The following is a 20,987-nucleotide window of genomic DNA, read 5'->3' as shown; positions in this document are numbered from 1 at the left end:
TTCCTCTTAATACCTTACAGTTGAACAATAAACATAACTGCGATCATGTTTGTTTTAATACTATTTATTTTATTTATCAGAGGAGATACTGAGCTTCCAATCAGTTGACAAATCGTTAAGATTAAATATAAATATCTGCTTTATATATCAATATGCATGAGATGGGGACGAGCACCGCTCAGAAGAAGACATCGAAGTCGCCCTGTGGCTGATAGCCAGCTCCGGGCGGGATCAGCTGGGGTCGCTGCTGCTGCTGGCGCTGGGGGCGTGGCACGATGATGTCGTTGATCTCGTGGAGAATTCCATTGGTGGCCACCACATCGCACTTGGTGACGCCGGCGTTCTCGATCTTGGGACGACGATCGCGAGTGATACGCAGATGCTGGCCAGAGATGGACTCAATGGAGCGGACAAATGGCCAGTTGGTTGGGATAATGCCGGCACAGCAGACGACATCCTCAACGATATGGGTCTTGACCAAGGCCATGGGATCGGCGGGCTTTGAACCCTCACCGGACTCGTTCAGCTCCTCGAAGACATCGTTCTTGGGCACCAGCAGGGTGAGACTCCTCGAATCGTTGGACAGCAGCTGGGTAAGATTAGCCTTGCGAACCAGCTCCAGGAACTTGCTGTAGTTGGGATTAGCCTCCAGCAGCTTAAGCATGTTCTGTGGAAAAATGTACAAATAAACTTAAGCAACAAATTCCGTGAAAACCTCGGAGAACTCACATTCTTGGGTGGCACCAAAGCACGATCCACCTGGTGGAGAACGGATCCGCAACTCTCGTCATCGAAGTGCACCAAACGGGCGCAGTTGACCGTGGCCCGGTTCATCACGTCCGAGAAGAGAGCATGGGTGGAGTAGAGGTTCAGACGCACAATGGATCCAGCAACCGTGGGCAGGGACTTCTCCGACAGGTCACAGGTCTTGATCATGGGCTTGACCACATGGTAGTTAAGGAACTCCAGCAGATCCAAGTTATGATTCAACAGCTCCGGCTGTTCCTTGAGCATGCGAGCCCATTCGGTGTTCTGTAGAGCCTTGTCAGTTGGTGCAAAGATGGTCACGTTGTCCAGATCGTCGAACTGATCATCGTAGCCGGAGGCCTCCAGCAAGCGCTGGAAGATGGTCAGGTTCTTTTGCGACATCAGCGAGGTCATGGGCAGAGCTGACTCGGTGGGCAGAATGGTGTCGATCACGTGCAGGACACCATTGGTGCCCATGATATCGGCATCAATGATTTTGGCCAAGTTATTGATGTAGATGGGAGTCGGTCCAGTCTGATTCGCAGCCCGGTGGGTGCGGTTGAGGAGCAGGGGTTCTCCCAGCAGGTTGTAGGCGGTCGTCTTGGCACCCGGCACAGTGGCCAGCGAGCAGAAGGTGAGGTCCAGCAAGTGGTTCTTCAGGATGTCTGCGGGATAAATGGGAATCATTTTGTGTTAGTTAACTGGTTGTGGATGAGTTTCCAGACCAACTCACTTGAGGCACAACCGCGACCCTCCTTGAGGGCACGACGCAGATGTGGTTCCAACTTGTCGAAGGCGGCGTCGGTGGGCACAAAGATGGTCACCGGCTTGTCATCCTCCAGCATGGCGCTCAGGTTGGTCTTCTCCAGAACGGTGCGCATAATAGACATATCCGCACGCTCCCTGATGATGTCCATAAGGTTCTTGGTCAGCGGCTTCAGGACTCCGCCCAGAGTGTGGACAAGGGCCTGTTCCGAGAGCTTGTCGTGCTTCTCGATGGGCACACAGTTGGCGGCAAAGCGGAAGGGTTCCAGACCCAAAGCCGCAGGCAGCTGGTAGCTGTTGATGCGGATCTTCTGGTCAGGCAGCTCCGTCTGCAGAAGCTTCTCATTGGGCACGTCCTCCAGTTGAACTTCGCCGAGAACAGCGTGCAGTTTGTAGATGGATGGCTTGGAAGCCTCGGCCTTGGCATCTTCCACATTCTGTTGTTCGCAAAGAATTCTCATTTATTTACATGAATTTTAGTAACCAAAGTCATGCTCACATTCTCCTGCTGATGGTGACCACGGTACTCCATGAAGGCGGCGTCGTTGGGCACGAAGAGGGTCACCTTCTTGCCACTGCCTGCTCCGAGCATATCGGCCAGCTCGCCGGCGGTGCGTGCGCTCTCCAGGAACTGCTTGGCACCCATGTCACTGGCCGTGGCCTCCACATCCTTGATGTCGATCTTCTCGCAGGGCGTTGTGAAGTCAGCGTTTCTGGGGCGTCCATATCCATAGCAGCACTGGCGGGTCAGCGTCAGCGTTTTCTTCTTGCCATTTTGATTCACGCTGCAGGGGAGTTAACGAGTTCAATCAATTGGATGATATTAGGTAATTGTACTGTAATCTGCTTACATCTTGGTGCAGACGTGCTTGTTGGGCTTCTCGGCGCAGGAGTTAACGCTGAACTGGAACTGGCCAAAGAGTGGGGATCGCACAACGTTGGTAACGCCATCACGTTCCTGGCCAAAGGTGTCCACGGTTTCTTCTGCCTCCGTTTCGGTGGCCACGGTCTCGTCTTCCTCCTTTTCGGTGCACACATTGGGGCTGAATGAAGCGGAATAAATTGGTTATTGGTTAACAATGTGATGTAGTAATAGTTTGGCGAAATGAACATATATAATTCAAGGCAAGAGTTTTTTAGAGACTCAAATATATATGCTTTAAAAATAGTTTATTTTATATGCATATATTCAAAACATCAGTTTTATAAGTTATATTCAATGAGTTTGAAACATTTTGTGCTTATAGTTTGTAGGAAATTACTTATAACACATTGCTATATTTAAGCTATGATCATTCTCCTGTTAAGTTCTCTACAAATTCCTTAATAAAGGTCTAGTCTAACCTGCTAATGAGTTGGTCATATATCAGACGTGCAAATCGAAATGTCAACGCACTATATAGCTTATAATTCTGATTCAACCCCAAATTCCCATGTACCCACAGCTCCGAATCCCAATCCAACTCAGTCGGTTGATCAGCACTCCGCTAACCGATTGTTTGCCCAATGGATTTGCACAATGAGTTGTTGGCGCATAGAAAGCATAGTTATACTACACAAACTGACTTTTTATATAAATGCGTATGTGTGTGTTGGCTTAACAGCTTTGCCAGTCCATCAATTCAATTATGGCAGCGATGAGAGGAGTCTGTCTACTCGCATTTTTGTTTCTGAATGCGAACTCATTGTGTGCGTAGATTTTAGAAATTTCTCACTGAACCATAGATACACAGTATATATATATATATAAGTATATATATGTAGTTTGTAATGCAGCTAATTTTTCAATTTGCCACATCTGTGACTTTCATTTACTATGCCCGCAGTAACGAGTTCATCGCACAGTGCAAAAAAAGACGACAAGTGGATTTCACAATTTATAAAAGTGCAAGCTCGGCTATGGAAACCGTGTAGTTATGCACTTATCCAATATAGTCACTATATAACTATATATTCATTCACTTTTGCCTATATACAATGCTATATCTGGTTGGGCAATTAATTAAAGCAACAATCGAGCCCTGGAAAATTATTAAGCAGCCTCAGCTGCGAATAATCTTGGATGGAAAATTATTTAAGTTGGTATTTAACATTTAATTGATATGCTCGATTGCCTCTATGATGGCGATAACCCATCCAACTTTACACAATTATAGAATATATACAATCATATAGTTAATGGGTCGTATGAACTTGACATTGTGCTCTCTTAATTGCCAAATGCCAAGAACGGCGAAGTTGGCCACAGAATCACTCGAGTGCGGCGATTAGGAAAGACGCCAAATTAGTGACCATAACTGGGGGGAATCTTTTTCAAGTGGGGCAAATGCCCTTGATGGATGCCACTTACCCCTTCCACCAGGGCTCCTGGGCAGCTCCAAAGCCAAAGCCTCCGAACGAATTGAAGAACTCATTGCCAAAGAAGGGGAACGATTGCTGGAAGAAGATGGCCGGATTTGGGGAATTCACATCCGTGGTGATGGTGTCCACATCTGCGAGGTAAGGAAACGCAATTGAAACCACATATTTGCATCAATTAAAATTTAGTGCTGCGCTTAAATTTTTAACAATTGCTTAACACACTTAAAATGTACTTTAGTAACAATTCTAATTACGCTAAGCTTAAGTTTGCACATAATTTTCTTCAAAGTACTAAATTTGCGAGTGCAGTTTTTATGGCATGGTTCAATCACTATAATTAAGCGATCAGCATAGTTGATCAAGGTTGGCTACCTTTTGCTATTTTGCAAAGTAGTTTATGGATTAAGATTCAATTTCAGATTTGAATTCAGATTCAATTTCAGATGGATTTGAATTGGACTAACGAATTGCAACAGAAATAATAAGATGAGTTTTGGGATTTCTATTTTATTTTATAGAGAATGGAACACTTACTGAAGGGCTTCTGCTCCACACCGCTGGGGGTTTGAGCTGGAACGGTGGCCGCCGTCTCCTGGCGTCCCTGCGGCTGCTGCTGGTGCTCCAGGGGCACGAACTCGGTGTCGTATCCGCTGCTGAAGAGGGGCAACAGGTGAGATGATGAGTGGAGCTGCGGCGCCAGCGGGGCGGGTCCGTTCCAGACGCTCGCCATCCGCTGCGAAGCCTGGGCATGCATTGGATCTTGGGGCTCGAGCGGTGCGAGTGGTGCGAAGGGCAGGGGCGCGAACAGATTGCGATGCGCCGGCAATGGGTGGGTTAAATGTGGCATAAAGCTGCAGATCGGTGGTAGTGGGCGTAGGAGTGGGCGTGGTGTAGATGTGGTTAGTGTATACAGTATTAGCTGGCTACTGTGTGGCCATGTGTGTTCCCTTCATGCAAATTCCATTGGTGAGCGGAACGAATCGAAACGGAACCGGGACCCAATAATTCATATGCCTCCATTGTTACCTCGCATAAAAAGAAGCTCAACTCTATCCCCACCAAACTAAATATATGTATCTGTATGTAGTATATATGCTGATCGTGCTCATTGTTTCGGTTTTTTGCGCAGCATTTACCTGAGCCGCATACTAAGCGCCTGTCAGTGGAACTCTTTTTAGAATCAAATGAAAATAACTTTTTAAGTGCCGAAACAATCGCTAACAAAAAAGGCGAACAAAACTTGAGAAATGTTCCTGCACTTGTCATCCATCAACTGAGATTTATGTCAACGGATTTTTGGTTTTTTCTGCGTCTCCCAATGCATTCGAAATCTAAAAAACTGACTCAGATACTTTCTATGAAGACATACATACGCGTTAGCCAACTTCAAATATTTTTTTTCTGCGCTGCGGCTCATTAAAATTCGCGTCGCGGGAGCTAATTAAAAAAAGCTCATAATAAGTGCTAAATGAAAAAAAAAAATACGAAACGAAACTAGCTGGAAATAAATAATAAAACAATAATGCCCGAAAAGGCGAAACGTAAACAATTTGTTGGGTTGCTGACTTTGAGGTACTTCTGTGTATCCGATTCACTTCTGGTTGGAGTTCTGCCTTCGGCCAAGATGACTCATCCGTGCGGGACGTGATCGGCAGGGCTCAAAGCGGCTTTGGCTGAGATACAGATACAGGCGGCTTAAGCCGACATTATATATATAGATATATAGAGGCTTGGCCAATTGCCAATTGTCAGATTCTCTGGAAATCACTTCTATAGAATTACTATAGCGAAGGTGCACTCAGTTTGAATCAATTGTGTGCCCATCAATCAAAAAACCATAAGAATATTCAATAAAAAATAACTCTTCATTTATTCGCAATAAGAATATGCTCAAAATGTTATCATAAATATTTCATATAACTTGTAAATATTTAAGTCAAAACTTTTTATTTGTTTTTCATTATTTTAACTACTGTACGTCGATTATTGAATGCAAATAATATTTAAAAATGCATACATTCATGAACCCATTTGAATAAAGAAATAAAAAAATCCTACAATAGATAGAATGACTTTTGAAACCTAAAAATAAATACCCTTTAACTCAAAAATTGTGCAAAAATATAATATCAACTGTATGTTGTTTGATGAGCTATTAAATATGTCCATTTAGCAGTAGTTTAATGACTAAGTACTTTGTGAAAGATTAATGAATATCTGAAGTATTTGTTTTATGATCATGGTATTCAAGACTACTTGGAATATTTGTAGACTGCGTATCCAATCTGTGAATCGAATATTATTTGTAAGCAAACTAAATTCTGTCCGCTTGGAGCCAGAGCGAAAGTCATTGGCCACAGAAATTTCCAGGGAATTGTTTACGTCGAGAGCGGAGATGGATCCAACCAAATGGCTGCCTGATTTAATTAAAGCGCAGCCGTGGCAGGCAGAATAAAAAACACAAAAAAACATTCGGCGAGCGTTTAAGGGGGGAAATGCGAAAGGCAACCAAATTGTGGGTGACCCAATTCGAGGGCAGATTATAGAGTTGGCGCGGACATTCTTTAGCCGGCGCATTACCCATTACCCACAATATGCCACTTAGTGCCGTGTCAAATGTCAATTGCTTTCAGGGCCAAAAGCGTTCGAGATTTGTGTGCCAAAGATGAGCCCTGCGGCGGCATGAACCCAAAGGTGGCAAAGTCAGCCAAGTGTGGAGGGCGACCGGAGAAGATCGGAGGAAGAAGATGTGGATCTTGGTTGCCCAAGTCCCGCGGTGTTGCCCCACTTTGGTTGCACATTGTTCTCTTGCGATGCAGTCGGTATCTTTCGCAAAAAGGGGGAAAAAAAATGAAAAAAGACAAATGGAAGACTCAGATCGTGGCCTTTGCACATTCCCAATGGCGGCAAAGAACCCAGTTCGATGCGGATTTATTGGCAGACAATCTCTGCGACTCAACAATTTCAGTTTAAGGTTTATCAATTGAGGTCAATATACTCGACTTTCTTTCTGGGGGGAACTTTTCGCTCTTTCAGCGCCTTCGCTGCCATAAACATTTCGGTCAACTTTATTTGCAGTTTCGTTTAGCGGGCGAAAAGTTTCTCCCAGAACAAACAGGGCTCGGTGCTTCGGCGGGCTTGAAAATGTCATAAAAAGCACTGAACCCGGTATTAGCCAACTTTTATGTCATGGTGTCAGTGGGCCCAGCGGAACAAAATATTGAAAATGTTTAAGCATTTTAAAGTTGTTTCACATGTAAACCTCGTCGGTATGTTTGCTTTGGTAAGTAGTTGTAAATGAGCAAATCTACGGGGGAATGTTGGAAGCTCAACAGCTGGGTTTACTACGTTTACTTATAGTTCACCTGGAGTTATCTGAGGACTCGTGTGTGGAATCCGAGGAGTCATCGAATTCGGCAACCTCTTCAGAACTTGAACTGGAATTCAACATTTTGTTTATTGGGACAGGTTCAAAAGGTCGGGCGAATGGGGAAAATCTACTTGGGGTAGTTCTATGGGACTTAAGCACTTAATATTAACGATTATTGTTCGCAATTCTTGGTCTTCAACAATTTATTTGAAATGTGTTTGTAAAATATATATCTAATGGCAAAATACCTGGTTTTTAACTCGTGGCTTATATTAATATTGTTATAAACATTATTATTGATGGTATCAAAAGTTTCAATTCAGGGATCTCGTTAGTCATAGTTTATGAAATCAATCTCATCTTGTATTCGTTTTTATAGGGTTTTTGAGATGTTTTCGAAATATAAAGTTTTTAATTATTTTGGATGTTAGGTAAAATTTTGTTTCAATGATTCTATGAAATTGTATATGTTAAATTGGACAAGTATTTCAATTTTGTGGGTCCCAGGCATTCCTGGCATTTCAATTGTGTTCCGATAACATCAAACATTTAGTTCATGCCTTATCAGAAGATGTCGATGTATGTTAACCATTTAGCCCGCAACGCAAACAACTCAAACTACGTGAAATGTGCATGAAACGAACGCTACTACACAGCACGAAAAACTAGTCGGTTTGATACTCACTCGCCGTAGAATGGAACCGCCTGGATCTGGATTGATCCCAGGAGGAGCAGGCAGGCCCACAGCCGTAGCATGTTTGGTATCACAATCTTAATCTGGAGCCTCGGTTGGGAGCTACGAAAATGAACGAGACAAGCTGAAAGTTGCTGTAATCAAGGGAATGGCTGAAGCTGGCTGAATGGCTGGTTGGATTCGAGAAATTTCACCGCGATGGATGGAAAAACAGCTGGGAAACCCGAAGAAATACAGGTTTTCCACGCAGCGCTGCACTCGCGTATGTAGGTGACTGATTTTGGGAGTGAGAGCGACGATCGACGAAGAAAATTTTCCACTGTCTTCACGCATTAATTGTAAATATACAACGGATGGACGACATATACCGCCTGTCGCTCACGTGTAATTATTGTCAATTGTCTTGTTTTACAAAAATTGGCACATACACTCAATTATCAAATGTCTTTAGCTCCTTTGGCTGCAGTTAATCGTTAAAAAACGGGCACTTGTGGCACTCACGAAAAAGTGGTTATAGGTTGGGATTGCTTGATCCGACGATGTTGCCGCTTCAAGTCGCAGTTTAAAACTAACTGCCCAAGAACGTCGAGCATCTGGTATTTATAAGCTGCTCTGCCGCAGTCGCCGTCGATTCCTCTGCCGCCATAAAATCGCATGTAGTGATCATGGGAGCTTTGGGAGAACGGAGAGAACTTTTGGGGACGCTTTGAAATCGGTGTATATACATACGTACATACATATATGCAAATAGTGCGGGTGGCAGGAGGTTCGAACAAATTGTGAAAGTGCCAGCTATTAACACTTCATAGAAAAGCGAGCGAAACGAAGCACTTTTATTAATCATAGTACTTTTTCAAAAATTACTGTATAATTTGGCATAAAAAACAGAAACTAAAAGTGTGTAGAATCTGAAGAATACATCCTATAACATAGGTTACATATTATTTCAGACTTTTGCTTGACGATCATTTCAAACTTATTCATTTCGAATATTTTCCATTTCCTAGAACAATTTTCAGGTAAAACTGCACCTAGAGCGTTTCTGGTAATGTCCTACCTGAATTTGTTAGCCAGGTCTAGTGCGCACTTGAAATTTCGGATATTCCCGTAACCTCTAACACCCATCAATCACTGCGGTTTCTGGTCGGTTCCGCCTTATTAGGAGTCTCCTCATATTTTGAAACTGTTCCGATCGGTTTTTATTGTTTTGTATAAACAAGATGTCAGCTTGTAGCTACATGAAATTGAAATTCTTGGAACTGTGAGAAGACTTTTTAATGTGTTCTTGTGTTTAATTGCTCATTGTCTTGATTTCAGTCAATTTTTGTTATTGAAACTCCATGTAAAAATCGTAGTTATCAGTTTCAGAAATAAATATTTATTCATTATTTACAATATTTATTTGTGCTATTAATGTAGGTGTATATATATTTTGTATACGTAGATGTACCACAACTGAAATGTATCTTTTAGTATATTCGTTTTAAATATATTTGATTTAAATAAATAAATACTTTGCCACTTTTCTGTTAATCTTGTGCATTTGAACTTCTTCTAGTTTAATGTTCATCATAATTTTGATTAAAAGTTTACACTTAGATATGCAAATAGTACAATTGAACCCACACACACTCATCGAAGCATCTTCATTCAATTTTCAAATAAATTCACAATAAATTATTCGCAAGTCTCGTTATGCAGTAAGCTGAAATTTTGTGTGTTTTTGCTGTGTCCGTGTTTGAAATAATCTCCAGCCCAGCGATTATTTGAAACACTCTTGTGATCCAATCTGTTTCCAAATCTGCTCTCCCGGTCTCCGGCGTCCATCTACTTTCGCATTTCCTAGTTTTGTAGCTCTAAGAGGAACTTCCATCAAGATCTTTCAAATCGCTCAACATCGCCTACTCGAAAAGTGCTGTGAATAATCAAAATACATAATTAATTAGGTATAAAAGTGGGTTTCCCCGATTTGCAAGCAATAAATAATAATGACTAAATTCAGCAGTTTAAGTGGCCTTAATAATAGGTTGCCACCTTAAGTTTGAAAAGTGTATACAACATCTTTTTAAACTAATAAATGTTGGTTAAATGAATTTGTACCTGGCCGTTTGCCTCGCATTCCCAGGAATCCATTGGGCGCTCGCTTTTCTCCCCACAGGTAGAGCCATGGATGCACCAGAGCCTGCTCATGATCCTCTCCAATCCCGACTCCGTTGCCCTCCAGATCGCTCTTCTTGCCACGCACCGCCACAAATTTGCTGTTGAAGTCCGCGAAGCGCTGCTGTTTTCCCCTCAAGTCATAGGACTTTTTAAAGAAAGTGTGCCAGAACTGGGGTCGATTAGATCTTCACAAAGATTGACTACAATACGCCATACTATGGTCTCTTTTATGTATTATTCAAAAAATACTAAAACTTTGATTTGCAATGTGCTTTTAAGGCTTTAATGAGCTCATCAAGAGAGACCACTGTACTTGCAAGGTAAGTCGACTTACATCGGAGAGAGCTGCCCGCTTGTAGTGCTGGTGCGAGACGTCCTTCTTGCCGCGCATCCCCACAAAGGAGTTGACCGGCGCCCGCTTCTGTTGCAGCTCCATGGCCTCGTCCGCCTCCGCGTCATCGTCTCCGGCCAGCAGGGCGGGCCGCTTGCCTCGCATGCCCGTGAATCCGGTGGGCGCTCTCTTGCCCACCACTGAGCCATCACGCCCGGCCACGCGATCGAAGAAGTCCTGCAGCAGGCTATCCCGCAGGCGCTCCTCCTCGAGGCTCTGCAGGACATCGGACAGGCGGGTGTTGATCGGTATGAACTTCTTGCCACGCAGGCCCACAAAGGCCAGCGGTGCCTTCTTCAGTCGCCGCCCGTTCTCCGAGTAGCTGCTGTCCGCCTCCTCGTCGGCGTAGTCCAGCGGATCGGGTCCCGATCCCAGCCAGTTACCCTCCGAGGTGTCGTGCTCCTCGTCCTTCTTGCCACGCATCCCAATGAAGCTGGACGTGGGCGCACGCTTCACCACTCGGCGTGGCTCTTCGGCGCCGGGCGTCAGTGGACTGCCGGAGGACTCCGTCTCCGTGTCCGCCGCACTCGATGGTGCCGTCAGCAGGAGCAGCAGCAGCAGCGCCACCGCTATCAAACCGCTCAGAGGGCGCATTGGATGTGGCGAGCTTTTAGGCGGGCGTGGAAATCGATGCGCTGCTGGAAAAGCGAACTTGGGGAGAAAATCGATGATTAACTACAATGCACTTTTTGTGTAATTATGTCAGATAAATATTTAGATATTTTATAGCACATGTTGATAAAATGTTTATTTAGAAAATAGTTACATTTTTTTAAAAATCAAATAGTGTTTATATCTAATGAGCACCTAAATATAATCACTTTCTAATTATGTTGATTTAACTAGACTCCACTCAGCTGCTTTATAAAAATTTAAATGAATTTAGCTTTTAGTTTTTCTTGCTTATAAATACTTAATATTATATTCTTACTCACGTATGCAATTACAGAAATAAAATAATTACTACAGGTATTATAAAGAAAGGGCGCATGAAGAGTTACCCCTTAAAAATGTTTTCCATTTCATTTCCTGCTTTGTTTGTTTTGATTTTCCTTTTTTATTTTTTTTTTATTTTTGCATACACTTGCTTTAGTGCACTTAGACTCGCAAATTCCCCGCGGCGGCGTCTACTTGACCTTGTTGTACTCGCTTTCTGGGATTCGCGGGGGGTGTGAATGGGTTAAGGAGCTTGGGGGCTAACAGAATGGTTTGCAACACACACTCATGCAACATAGTATTAAAGAAAAAAAATAATACAATCTAAATAAATACTAAAAATAATACTTAAATTCTATGCAAATATTAGATCATAACCACTGCAATTCGCTATTTTTAGTGGCGCAAATTTCTGCGGAAGTATCCATATATGTAGATTTGGATGCTCATGAGTGGTGGCCTTTAGGCGAGATGCAATCGAGTGCAAGTGCAACGTCGGCTGATGCTGCAACTCATGGTGAAAACACAAAGGACGAAGTGGGGCAAAGTACACTCAAGAATTTAAATCCCATAAAATTTAACAATTTTAAGGTTACAGAATGGGATTTTCATTATTATTAATTTATGTTACAAATTAGATGCAGTCAGTTATTTTATAAATTAAATGCAGTTAGTAATGAATTTAGATTTGTTTTAGATTTAGATAAAATCTTTCCTTAATTTAATTTTTATTTAAATTTATCGTTTCTTTTTTACAACTAGATTTTGTTCGTATACTTTTAGATGCAGCATCCCATGCCGCAAGTATCTCTAACGAGTTGACGCCACGCATGATTATGCCACGCCTTGTAAAGTGAAATTGCCATGCAAATAAACCCCTGGCCTGCTGGCTAATACCCTGTGGGAAAGAAGGGGGGTGATGGTGTCGAAGTGGCAGCTGCAACAGGAGCAATAGATGGTAAAAACTGTGGCGACGTCTAACGATGCGATGCGCACAGGAAACAACAAACATGTAATTCAATTGATTGCCACCGGCGGCGACAACAACCGCAAACAAGCAAACATTGCAGCCTCGAGCAGAAAAGTGCAGAGGCAATTCAATTGAACTTAGCGAAATGCATTTGAATTCAATTGATGTCGAGTTTGCCACAATCAACAGGTGGGTTAGGCACTTAGGGCTCATCGCTGTTATGATTACGATGGCTCTGTTTGCTTGGAGTTGGAATGGAGCCAAAGTGCTTGAAAGGCTCCAAAGTTTGATGTTTTTTTTAAGGATAAAAAATATAGTTTTAGGGACTAGAGGAGAGGCTCTCAAATGTCAAAGCATCAGAACATGTGGGTTGTACTTTAAACCAACAGTGGGCATAAGCAGCAGTTTGCTTAAAAAACAGGATATTATGTTAACTGAAAATCATTACTAAATACTAATTAACATTTTATTGCTTGTATTAATCTTTTTTGCAGCGCTTTTAGATTTCAATTACTTTTTACATAATTTTTTTTACCTTGAAATTTGCCATTTTATTCCACTGTGGCCAACTAATTCCAGCAAAGTTTGCTGCTGCAAAATTAACCGTGTGCAAATGTGGCGAACTTCCGGTTCTCGAGCTACCTGCTAACGGCTCGTCAAGCCACGTCCTGGCAGGACATGAGGACGCCAGGACATCGGGCTGACAGGCGGCAGTTGGACAATGGAACGGCACTAGGAAAACTCAACTCCCACCGCTGCCTTAATGCGGATAAGCTGTTAACTTGGCCGTGTCTGTTGTCTAATTGTCTATGTAGGACACTCTCTGTCCCAGAACGTGCGTGTGTGTGTGTGCCTCGGGGTGTGTGTGTGTGCATCCCAAAGGACACTTTAAACTGCCGACAGGCGTGCGAGATTAAAGACGTGCCAAGTCGTCCCACGTCTAGATTTACATTTTGGCCAACACATTGTTTGCTTGGCCTTTGGTTTGCTAGCGTGTGTGTGTGGGCCTTTTTTTTTCGTGGTTGGGTAATATGTGCCCATTAGCCCAGTTGTAAGCAAGGACTACGCAATGTGAGCCCAGGACAGACGGACGGAATCAGAGAGGCCCAGCAGAAATGTATGAAATTAATAATAAAACAACGTGGAACTAACTTTTCGGCCAATTGCCCGCGGCTGCACTTCCATGTCACCCTATTTTGCATGCGAAAAGGAAGTTAGAGTTCAGGCCGAAAGCAAATACACACACGGTTAATGCATAAAAAATGAGGCGTGACCATAATTTGAAATCGACTCCTTTTCTTTTCTACCAGCAGCTGCAGCCCAATTTCGAATTTCCACCGGCATGCGTGGGGATTTTAAATAAATTTACATTAATTTTTTAGGAAAACGACTTCGACATGCTCGGGGGGCATGGAATATTGAACAGACCAACAATATATGCAAAAAGGGACAGCATCAATAGCAGTAGGTTAAAAGTCAAGGATCATTTGATGTAATGCCCAGCTAAAAGGGTTTAAACAAATGGGTTGTTTCATAAGAATCATAAACAACAAAAAAAAAATAAATAATAGGAAAACAAACGCTTCAGTTTTTACCAATAATACACAATAGGTGTTGTATTATAAATTCATTAAAATATTGTCTACATTTACTTCCTTAGTTTTTTCTTTGTCCCATAGTTTAGGACAAATGTTGCTCAACAATGTTGCCGCTGCGCTGCAATTGCGCTGGCCTCATGTTGCCAGCCGCTTCTTGGTTCTGTTCTGCACTTAATCGCGGTTTCTGGTCACCGCACGATCAGTTTGAATTTGGATTTGAAGCAGAACAGTTGTCGCACTTTCCTCCTACTAATTGCACCCATCGCGATCGTATTCTGTGTTTTTGTATCGTCTGTGCTCTAAATCAACACTAAAGTTAAATACTTCTTTCACTGCGTGTAGCTGCAAATCGGCGAGGTGAGTGTCATATGAATAATTGGAGATCGTTTGGCTGGCTTTGTTTTTTCGAAAAAAAACCTGGACTTCTTTCGAAAGAAAAAAGCGGCGATCGCCAACTTTCTCGTCTAATTGCCAGTAAAGTTAAGCGGAACACGCAGTGGGAATCCAGCTTTGTAAAGTCGGTAACTGGCATGCAAAATAATCTATTTAGGTCAGATGCCTAAAATTTACTTTGCGTTCTCGTTCGGATTTTCCCTTGGAATATATTCGAATTACGAGAAGTTTTTTGATGAAAGTGTATTTATTACAGGTTAATTTAGAGATCATTTGGTTAGAGGGTAGCACTTGCCTTATCGGTTTAAGGGGCATTCCATTCAGTGATAAGAGATAGGGAATCACAGCGTGTAAATCACCATCGGATGTAAGCATTTGTGTATTTTTAATATTCAACTTAATTCAATTAAACTGTTTATTTCATGTCAATAAGGCATGAATGACTTCATTTCATTCAGTATTTGTCTTAGCTAAACAATGAAGATTTCCTAAAGTAATGGAAATTTTATATGAAATTTTTGAGTTCATTGGGGCAAATATTAAATAAAATAACCTCCTGCCAAAATTAGTCAATTATAGTGCTTTAAAATGCCTAAATGAATCATAAAACGAATTTATAAGCAAACTTTCCAAGCGGAAAACATTTATAAACTGCTGACGGACAAGCATCAGAGGATAATGAATCACAAAAATGATTTTTAATAAGCATAATGCTGCCTGCAACAATATTTCATAGTTCAGCGTTATCAAAACAATCCGCATCGGGAATTAAAAATAAAATAGAACACAAACACACGTAGCGTTCGTTTTGTCAAATCGCATAAAATGAAGAAAGTGAAGAGCAACAAATGGTGCCGATAAGAATGAATTCATAACAGAGTGTCCGAATACAGAAATAACAATCCATTATTATTGTGGAACAGCTGCTGTGGAAATAACAAGAAAAAAAAAAAGAAAAAGTTTTATATGAAACACTACTCCGCGCGAGGAAGCCAGATTAAATAATTGACTTAGGGTGAGCTTGCATTAATTAACGAGACCCGAAGGAAATGCAACAGCAGACCAAACACAGCTCAAGCCAATAAGTTCTGGGCGGTCTGGGTAAATGGAATTAATTTCAAACAATTCATAAGCAAAACAAACAAAAGATTTTATCGTTTTGTTGTCACTAAGCAATTGAGCCGTGAACTTCAATTGAAACATTTCAGCTGAAACGAGACACGCTCTGCACTGCGATGAACTCAACTGGGCTGATTTAGATTGATTCACTAGGAAGCGGAACGGGATGGGTCTTCGGACTATCCGGAAGATAAACGTTGGCTAGAGAAAACAGAACACTTAAAGGAATTTGTTGAATAATTCGAGAATCTGTTAAAAAATGCACACAATACGTTCATAAAACATTTGTTGTAGCGTACATAAGTCACATTTTAGTAGTTTAATCATTTTGCTGCGTATCTTTTTGCTACTTTCAATTACTTAAACAGTTACAATTACTTTATAGATTTATCAGGAATGAAAAGATTACTTTTTTGTACTAACGAAGCTAGTGTGTACGCGTGTAACCAAAGTAAATATCACTTTAATGATAAATATAATGAAATTTTAGGCAAGACATACTTGCGATTCCCAGTATCTTAATTGCTATATTATCTTCCCCACTGTAATCCTTTAGAATGAAGTTAAGTGTGGTCCTGGTGGCTCTACTACCGCTGCTAGGAGCTGTTTCAGCGAATCGCACTTTCGTAGTGGACTACGAGAAGGATCAGTTTCTAAAGGATGGCGAACCATTTCGATTCATTGCCGGTTCCTTCCACTACTTCCGTGCTCATCCAGCCACCTGGCAGAGGCATCTTAGGACCATGAGAGCCGCGGGTCTGAATGCGGTGACTACGTAAGTCACTACTATGGTTATAATGGTTCAATAGTCATGTTTCCATTAACTACCAGCTATGTGGAGTGGTCATTGCACAATCCGCGGGATGGCGTTTATGTTTGGAGCGGCATTGCCGATCTGGAGCACTTTATACGCCTGGCCGTGGGCGAGGATCTGCTGGTCATCCTCCGCCCGGGCCCGTATATTTGTGCGGAGCGTGACATGGGCGGCTTTCCCTACTGGCTGCTAAATAAGTATCCGGGCATTCAGCTCCGGACAGCAGATGTCAGTGAGTATTAATTTTTAATTTAATTTAATGAATTTTTAAGATTGCTTATGCTTAACTGCTTAATTCCCTGAATGTACCAGATTATCTTAGCGAAATTCGCATTTGGTATACCCAACTGTTTGCCAAGATGAGCAAATATCTGTATGGCAATGGTGGGCCAATTATCATGGTTCAGGTGGAGAACGAATATGGCTCGTTCTTTGCCTGCGATCTCAACTATCGCAATTGGCTACGCGACGAGACCGAGAGTCATGTCAAAGGTCAGGCAGTGCTCTTCACCAACGATGGACCCAGTGTGCTGCGCTGTGGAAAAATCCAGGGCGTCCTAGCGACCATGGACTTTGGAGCCACGAACGATCTCAAGCCCATTTGGGCCAAACTTAGAAGGTATCAGCCGAAGGGTCCGCTGGTCAATGCGGAATACTATCCCGGCTGGCTAACCCACTGGACGGAGCCGATGGCCAATGTTAGCACCCAATCGATTACCTCCACTTTTATGTAAGTTTCTAATTTGGTTATAAATTATAGATAATAAATTATAAATTATAATTATAATATCGTATATATAACCATGCCTTGGCTTCCAGAAACATGCTGGATCATGGTGCCAGTGTGAACTTCTACATGTTCTACGGCGGCACCAACTTCGGATTCACAGCTGGTGCCAATGACATTGGACCCGGTAACTACATGGCGGACATCACCAGCTACGATTACGATGCACCCATGACGGAGGCGGGGGATCCCACACCCAAATACCAGGCTCTGCGACGCATCATTGGCCGCTATCTCCCGCTGCCAAATCAACCCGTGCCCGGACCCGTGCCCAAGCGATCCTACGGAACTGTGCGTCTAACCACCTGCTGTAGTCTTCTTTCGCAGGAGGCGAGAGCTCGGCTCTCCACCGGATTTGTGCAGTCCGCCAAGCCGAAGAGCTTCGAGGCTTTGGGACAGTACTCTGGCTTGGTGCTCTACGAGACCTGGTTGCCCAGTTTCCAGCGTGATCCGAGCATCCTTAGCGTTCCCGGACTAGCGGATCGAGGTTACGTTTATGTGGATGGTGAGTTTGTGGGTATTCTGGCCAGGGAAACACCCGTGTTCGACTTGCCAATCAGTGCAAGTGCCGGGCGGAGGTTGCAGATCATCGTAGAGAATCAGGGACGCATCAACTACGGTCGTCAGCTGAACGACTTTAAGGGCATCCTGCGGGATGTGCGACTGGACAAGCAGGTGTTGAGCAACTGGAACATGACCCAATTCCCTCTCGAGTCGTATGACAATCTGGAGCAGCTGATTACCCAATCGGATGAGGCAGTTCGTCAGGGCTTCCAGGAGCTAAAGAAGTTGCGCACAATGCTGCGCACTGGTCCGGCCATTTACCACGGTCAACTGGACATCCAGAAGGAGTCTGATCTGGCGGACACCTATCTGGACATGTCCGGCTGGGGCAAGGGCATTGTCTTTGTGAATGGCGAAAATCTCGGCAGGTACTGGCCCCTGGTGGGACCTCAAGTCACCCTGTATGTTCCGGCCGCTGTGCTCAAGGTGGGCTCAAATCGACTGGTGGTGGTGGAGTACCAGCAGACACCCACCTCACAGGAGCTGCACTTCCGGGATACCCCCATTCTGAATGCGAGGACCGTTTAGTCGTCGGCCTAAGGACCTGTGCGACTTGCATCCATCGCTGTAGCCATACATCATGCATCATCATCCGTTTATGTAGATCTTAATGTAAATTTATGCGGTTTAAGTTCTTTGCAAGACATTAAAGCAACTCCGAGACGGACGCGTCCTGTCTGCCTCGTTATCCCTTTTGTAAAAGACTCATTAAAGCTGTGGGGGCATGCGGGGATGGAGTAGCGACAGGCCTGCCATGTGTGACCTTTGTGCCTGGGCCAAATTAATCCCTAATGATTGAAATTGAAATCCACAGAAATGCGCTGATGATGAGCCAGAGTAAGTCAAAGGCGAGTCGGAAAATGAGTTGCGTCTTGGTTCGTTGATTTTTTAGGTTGCCAAAAGTTTTTTATGACAACCCCACTCCATTCGTTCCCGCTGGCATTTGGGTTTCCTAAGAACATGTTAGATAACCGCTGTTGATTTTGAAATGTGTACATGTCGTGGAGTTTTGCGATATCTTAGGATGGAGTTTTCCAATGAACTGACCCAAAATATATATTTTATTTACAGGAACTAAGAAACTGTTAGGATTCTTAAAATTGTTTAAAAAGTGTTGTTTATTTTCTCGCATTCTGCATTCTTTTCCCTATTAATATTTATGCTAAATTAACGAACTAATAGTTTCATCGCCCTTCAGTTCTCCCAAACTGTAATAAAATATTTACCCAAATTGTGTACCTGGGCATGTTGACATTACACGGAGTGCTCCCGGGCCGGAGAATCACTCCCTACTTGACCATCTCTTGTTGCCGTAATGAGTGCGGCAGCTACAGTTGTTGGCCGGGTTAATTAGTCCTGGCTCACACACACGCACACACATTCACATGCAGTGGCTTACATTTTAAAGGATCTTTCTTTTAGGCGCAGCTGCAGCTCAAGTATTTGTGTTTTATTTTTTTGCTGGCTACACATGCTGTAATTGCCCTGTTCTCGTTGTCCAAGTTGACATAAAACAAGTTAAGACCCAGGGGCGGTTTTAAAGCGCCGCCTCATGTCACCCGTGGCCACCCAGCCAGTCCAGTGGCCATAGTGGCTTTTTGGGAGAGTGCTTCCCTAATGGGATGGCGTTGCGTGCTGCCACCGGATGTGTGCCATCGCCATCCCAATTCCGAAATCTGCTGCCCTGCATTGATGTTGCTTTTTATTAGCTCTGCCCGCCGGCTGTCAATTGATGACGACCATCCTCCATAAACAATGTTTCAGCTCCCGCCGGACCCAAATATGTAAAAACAAAAGGAACTGCACTGCGAAAGTCCTAAAGAACTTGGTCAACTGCCTCTTTTTTATCACTCGTTAGAATCGTTAGAAGGATCTTGTCAGCTAATCAGGCCAATTAACACATTATTGGGAGTGTTTTTTTTAGTTTCTAATATTTCTTAATGTGCGAAATTTGTCAGCATTAAGTGAAAACGTCTTGTTTTCTCTTCTTTAAATTGGCTGAATGCCACCCAAGAAGTTTTATGTTCAGACTGGACAAATGTGCTGTCATAAAAACTTGTTGATTATATTAAGCAGACCCACGAGATCAAATGGGATATAAAATCTGATAACAAAGCTCAAACATTACTCTTAACATGCCGAAGCATAAAAGTTTGAATGTGTTGTTTTTCAGCTAATTTTTGACATTATTATGACAGAGGCATCATTTATTTAAAAAGCTTTTTTTTTAAGACCATTACTTTCAAAAATAACGTAGTTGTAAGCTTAGAACATACTTTTTATTTTAAGATACAAGTTATCTTTGATCGCAGCAAATATCACTTTCAATTACAAAGTTTCTATATATTTTGAAAATTGTTTTGTTCATAAGAAATCACTGCTCAAGTTATTTGAGTAAATATCATGTTAAATGTTAAGCAGAAAACTGCATCAGGCTAATAAAGTGTTCATGCTGAAGTTCACTTACAAATAGAGCCAATTCGCTTGGGAAATATCTTTCACTTTCAGTTCTATCTAACTGTTTGTCCAAATGCTCGCGTACCGAACGCGCCGAGAAGTATGCAACAACTGAGCGACAGATCGAAGCGACAACGGACCTTTATAAAAGCGGCAGAAGGATAAGGCCGAAACGAAACAGGAAGCCCGACCGGCAGGACACGAAGTTCAGCGGAACACGAGCTGCCTCGGCTGGTGTGTGTGTGTGTGTGCGAGTGTGGGTGCGAGGGTGTGTGTGTGCGCTCGTGGATATCAACAATTGGTCGAATAGAATCTGAAGCGATACGAGGTGTGAGTGTGTGTGTGTGCGAGTGTGGCGATGCGGTGTGTGTGCTCTTTTATGCGGCCGCCACTTCAGCGTGGAATAAAAAATTGACTCCTCGCCGGAGCAATTGAATTGAACGGAAATTCTGTTTGCATATGTGAATAAAACATATGCAAAAAGTAGGCGAAATGCGAAAAAGGCAAAACACAAAAGGAGCAGAAGATACGAAAAGCGAAATGAGAATGGGAGCAACAGCATCCAAACTGGCCAAATGGTAAAGTTTCGCGTAGAAGGAAATATTAATTTCGCTTGCTGTTTTGGGTTTATTTTAATATTTATGATTTACCATATGCCTGCGAAATGGACAAATAAAAATGATGCACTTTGTTGATTTTTCCCTGGATGTTTGTCCAAAAAATTTGTAATTAAAATTGTTCCCATATGCCGCCTATAAAGCAAACAAAACATTGACCTTTTCAACACTGTGTTGGGTGTTTTAAAAAAAAATGTTGTAAGTGGCTATTCGAAACAATTATTGGCTACAAACGAGATATGCA

General features: G+C 42.8%; 3 protein-coding genes across 15 annotated transcripts; 1 reads left to right on the top strand and 2 right to left on the bottom strand.

The window, feature by feature from the left end:
* Positions 1-48: 48 nt before the first annotated feature.
* LOC6728441 (periostin) lies at positions 49-8,534 on the bottom strand. 12 transcript variants are annotated; one of them, XM_016176886.3, is made up of 10 exons: positions 8,439-8,533; positions 7,929-8,039; positions 7,239-7,310; positions 4,408-4,526; positions 3,863-4,004; positions 2,364-2,555; positions 2,012-2,297; positions 1,481-1,949; positions 730-1,412; positions 49-667 (listed from the first exon to the last, which is right to left on the bottom strand). In XM_016176886.3, the coding sequence occupies exons 1-10, from the start codon at positions 8,528-8,530 to the stop codon at positions 179-181; spliced, it is 2,655 nt and encodes an 884-aa protein (XP_016035044.2). In that variant the 5' UTR covers positions 8,531-8,533; the 3' UTR covers positions 49-178. The 12 variants fall into 12 exon arrangements, with proteins under 12 accessions (XP_016035044.2, XP_016035050.2, XP_044779397.1 ...); XM_016176892.3 differs by having other exon boundaries at positions 4,408-4,523; XM_044923462.1 differs by having other exon boundaries at positions 7,929-8,061; positions 8,439-8,525.
* A 1,137-nt stretch (positions 8,535-9,671) lies between these two features.
* LOC6728440 (tachykinins) lies at positions 9,672-20,291 on the bottom strand. 2 transcript variants are annotated; one of them, XM_016176883.2, is made up of 4 exons: positions 20,137-20,291; positions 10,432-11,139; positions 10,038-10,266; positions 9,672-9,852 (listed from the first exon to the last, which is right to left on the bottom strand). In XM_016176883.2, exons 2-4 carry the CDS (start codon positions 11,080-11,082, stop codon positions 9,839-9,841), a joined length of 894 nt encoding a protein of 297 aa, XP_016035040.1. In that variant the 5' UTR covers positions 11,083-11,139; positions 20,137-20,291; the 3' UTR covers positions 9,672-9,838. The 2 variants fall into 2 exon arrangements, with proteins under 2 accessions (XP_016035040.1, XP_016035039.1); XM_016176882.2 differs by having other exon boundaries at positions 10,038-10,242.
* Positions 14,171-18,371, top strand: LOC6728439 (beta-galactosidase). The gene is made up of 5 exons (XM_016175161.3): positions 14,171-14,349; positions 16,061-16,279; positions 16,336-16,550; positions 16,631-17,048; positions 17,138-18,371. Exons 2-5 carry the CDS (start codon positions 16,062-16,064, stop codon positions 18,195-18,197), a joined length of 1,911 nt encoding a protein of 636 aa, XP_016035041.1. The 5' UTR covers positions 14,171-14,349; position 16,061; the 3' UTR covers positions 18,198-18,371.
* Positions 20,292-20,987: the final 696 nt, after the last annotated feature.

The sequence above is a fragment of the Drosophila simulans genome, chromosome 3R (genome assembly GCF_016746395.2).
Source record: "Drosophila simulans strain w501 chromosome 3R, Prin_Dsim_3.1, whole genome shotgun sequence".
In the NCBI taxonomy this organism is placed as follows: domain Eukaryota; kingdom Metazoa; phylum Arthropoda; class Insecta; order Diptera; family Drosophilidae; genus Drosophila; species Drosophila simulans.
The sequence above is the reverse complement of the archived record's forward strand: the minus strand, read 5'-3'. Positions and strand labels throughout refer to the sequence as shown.

What these genes read in the sequence shown, in the direction of transcription:
- LOC6728441 (XM_016176889.3), bottom strand. Translation starts at nt 8,530, where the DNA reads ATGCTCGACGTTCTTGGGCAGTTAGTTTTAAACTGCGACTTGAAGCGG. An exon ending in TGTGGAGCAGAAGCCCTTCA is followed by an intron (nt 4,005 to 4,407) that starts GTAAGTGTTCCA and finishes CTTACCTCGCAG; the next exon opens with ATGTGGACACCATCACCACG. An exon ending in GGGTCGCGGTTGTGCCTCAA is followed by an intron (nt 1,413 to 1,480) that starts GTGAGTTGGTCT and finishes TTTATCCCGCAG; the next exon opens with ACATCCTGAAGAACCACTTG.
- LOC6728440 (XM_016176883.2), bottom strand. Translation starts at nt 11,082, where the DNA reads ATGCGCCCTCTGAGCGGTTTGATAGCGGTGGCGCTGCTGCTGCTGCTC. An exon ending in AGCGGGCAGCTCTCTCCGAT is followed by an intron (nt 10,267 to 10,431) that starts GTAAGTCGACTT and finishes AATCGACCCCAG; the next exon opens with TTCTGGCACACTTTCTTTAA.
- LOC6728439 (XM_016175161.3), top strand. Translation starts at nt 16,062, where the DNA reads ATGAAGTTAAGTGTGGTCCTGGTGGCTCTACTACCGCTGCTAGGAGCT. An exon ending in GGTCTGAATGCGGTGACTAC is followed by an intron (nt 16,280 to 16,335) that starts GTAAGTCACTAC and finishes ATTAACTACCAG; the next exon opens with CTATGTGGAGTGGTCATTGC. An exon ending in GCTCCGGACAGCAGATGTCA is followed by an intron (nt 16,551 to 16,630) that starts GTGAGTATTAAT and finishes TGAATGTACCAG; the next exon opens with ATTATCTTAGCGAAATTCGC.